The sequence below is a fragment of the Corvus brachyrhynchos genome, unplaced genomic scaffold (assembly GCF_000691975.1).
Source record: "Corvus brachyrhynchos isolate BGI_N302 unplaced genomic scaffold, ASM69197v1 scaffold219, whole genome shotgun sequence".
Classification (NCBI taxonomy): Eukaryota; Metazoa; Chordata; class Aves; order Passeriformes; family Corvidae; genus Corvus; species Corvus brachyrhynchos.
In genome coordinates this window covers 1137129-1138272 of record NW_008240034.1, presented here as the reverse complement: position 1 = coordinate 1138272, position 1144 = coordinate 1137129, and the positions used below count along the sequence as shown (strand labels likewise).

Genomic DNA, 1144 nt, shown 5'->3' with positions numbered 1-1144 from the left:
GGGACCCAGCCTCTGAAGAGGGAAGAGCAGGGCTGGGGGGTGTCAGCAGGAGCAGTGAGCTGGGATGCGAGGGAGAACCAGGCAGGAGCAGCTGGGGGGCTCTGCCCCAGCAGCAAAGCCACCCCCACCCTCGCTGCCCACCCAGCTGAACAGGTCGGCCACGCTGAACGAGTTCGTGAAGCGGATCCGCCTGCCCTCACCACACATCGACCTGAAGCCTGGCACTGTCTGCTACGTGATGGGCTGGGGGGACACCTCCAACTTTGGAGACCAGCCCACCGAGCTGATGGAGACCAACACCACCATTGTCAAGCGGAGCCTCTGCCGGACGCTGTGGAGGGGCAAAGTCTCGGCCAACATGCTGTGCGGGGCCAGCCGCAACACCACGCTGCAGGGCGTCTGCGCCGTGAGTGCACCCCTGGCCCCGTCCCCCACGCTGGCCCCCACTGGGAGACCCTCAGTTCTCCCTCCCACCCCCTCATTTTGCAGGGTGACTCCGGGGGACCCCTGGTCTTCAAGAAAAAGGTTTATGGCATCGTCTCATTCTCTGGGGAGAGATGTGGGGACCGCCGCTTCCCTGACATCTACACCAAGATCTCCAACTACATTGACTGGGTGCATCACATTGTGCGAGGGTCCCGCCATCGGAAGGGGTGGCTGAAGCCCTAGCGTTGCTGGGAGGGAGTCCGGGGGGCAGGCAGGCTGTGGGAAGAGGGGCCGAGACGTCTCATGGGAGGGGAGAAGAGGGCTAGAACTTCCACGTCCTCCAGCTCTGGCAGGGCTGGGAGCTGATGCTCCGGGTTCCTTGACCCAGATCAGGGCAGGAGCCCCCCTCTGCCCATTGTCCCCCCTAAGCTGCACCAGAAGCCCCTCGTTCATCCTCTCACAGTGGCGACGTTTACCTTCCTCAATAAACCCTCAGTCCCCATCCCACTGCTCCCCCTCTGTTTTGGTCCCCCTGACTTGTCCTGGGCACGGGTGGGTGGAGCAGGGAGTACAGGAGGAAGGAAGGGAGTGCAGCCTCCACCCAGGACCAGGCCCTGCCCCAGAGGAGCCAGGATCTGCATCCAGGTGCTGCCACCCCAGCAGCATCCCCAGCTGCCTTCCCGCCGGGGTGTGGCTCCCCCTCCCCGCCCCCCCCCGC

General features: G+C 64.7%; 1 protein-coding gene across 1 annotated transcript in view; it reads left to right on the top strand.

Moving 5' to 3' along the window:
• Nucleotides 1-930, top strand: part of LOC103622171 (serine protease 57) — a 2702-nt gene extending 1772 nt beyond the window's left edge. Inside the window, exons 6-7 of the mRNA XM_008641073.2 lie at nt 146-406; nt 490-930. Coding sequence (XP_008639295.2) covers nt 146-406; nt 490-669 — 441 coding nt within the window. The 3' untranslated portion in view covers nt 670-930. The remainder of the gene's footprint in view (nt 1-145; nt 407-489) is intronic.
• The last annotated feature ends 214 nt before the right edge of the window (nt 931-1144 follow it).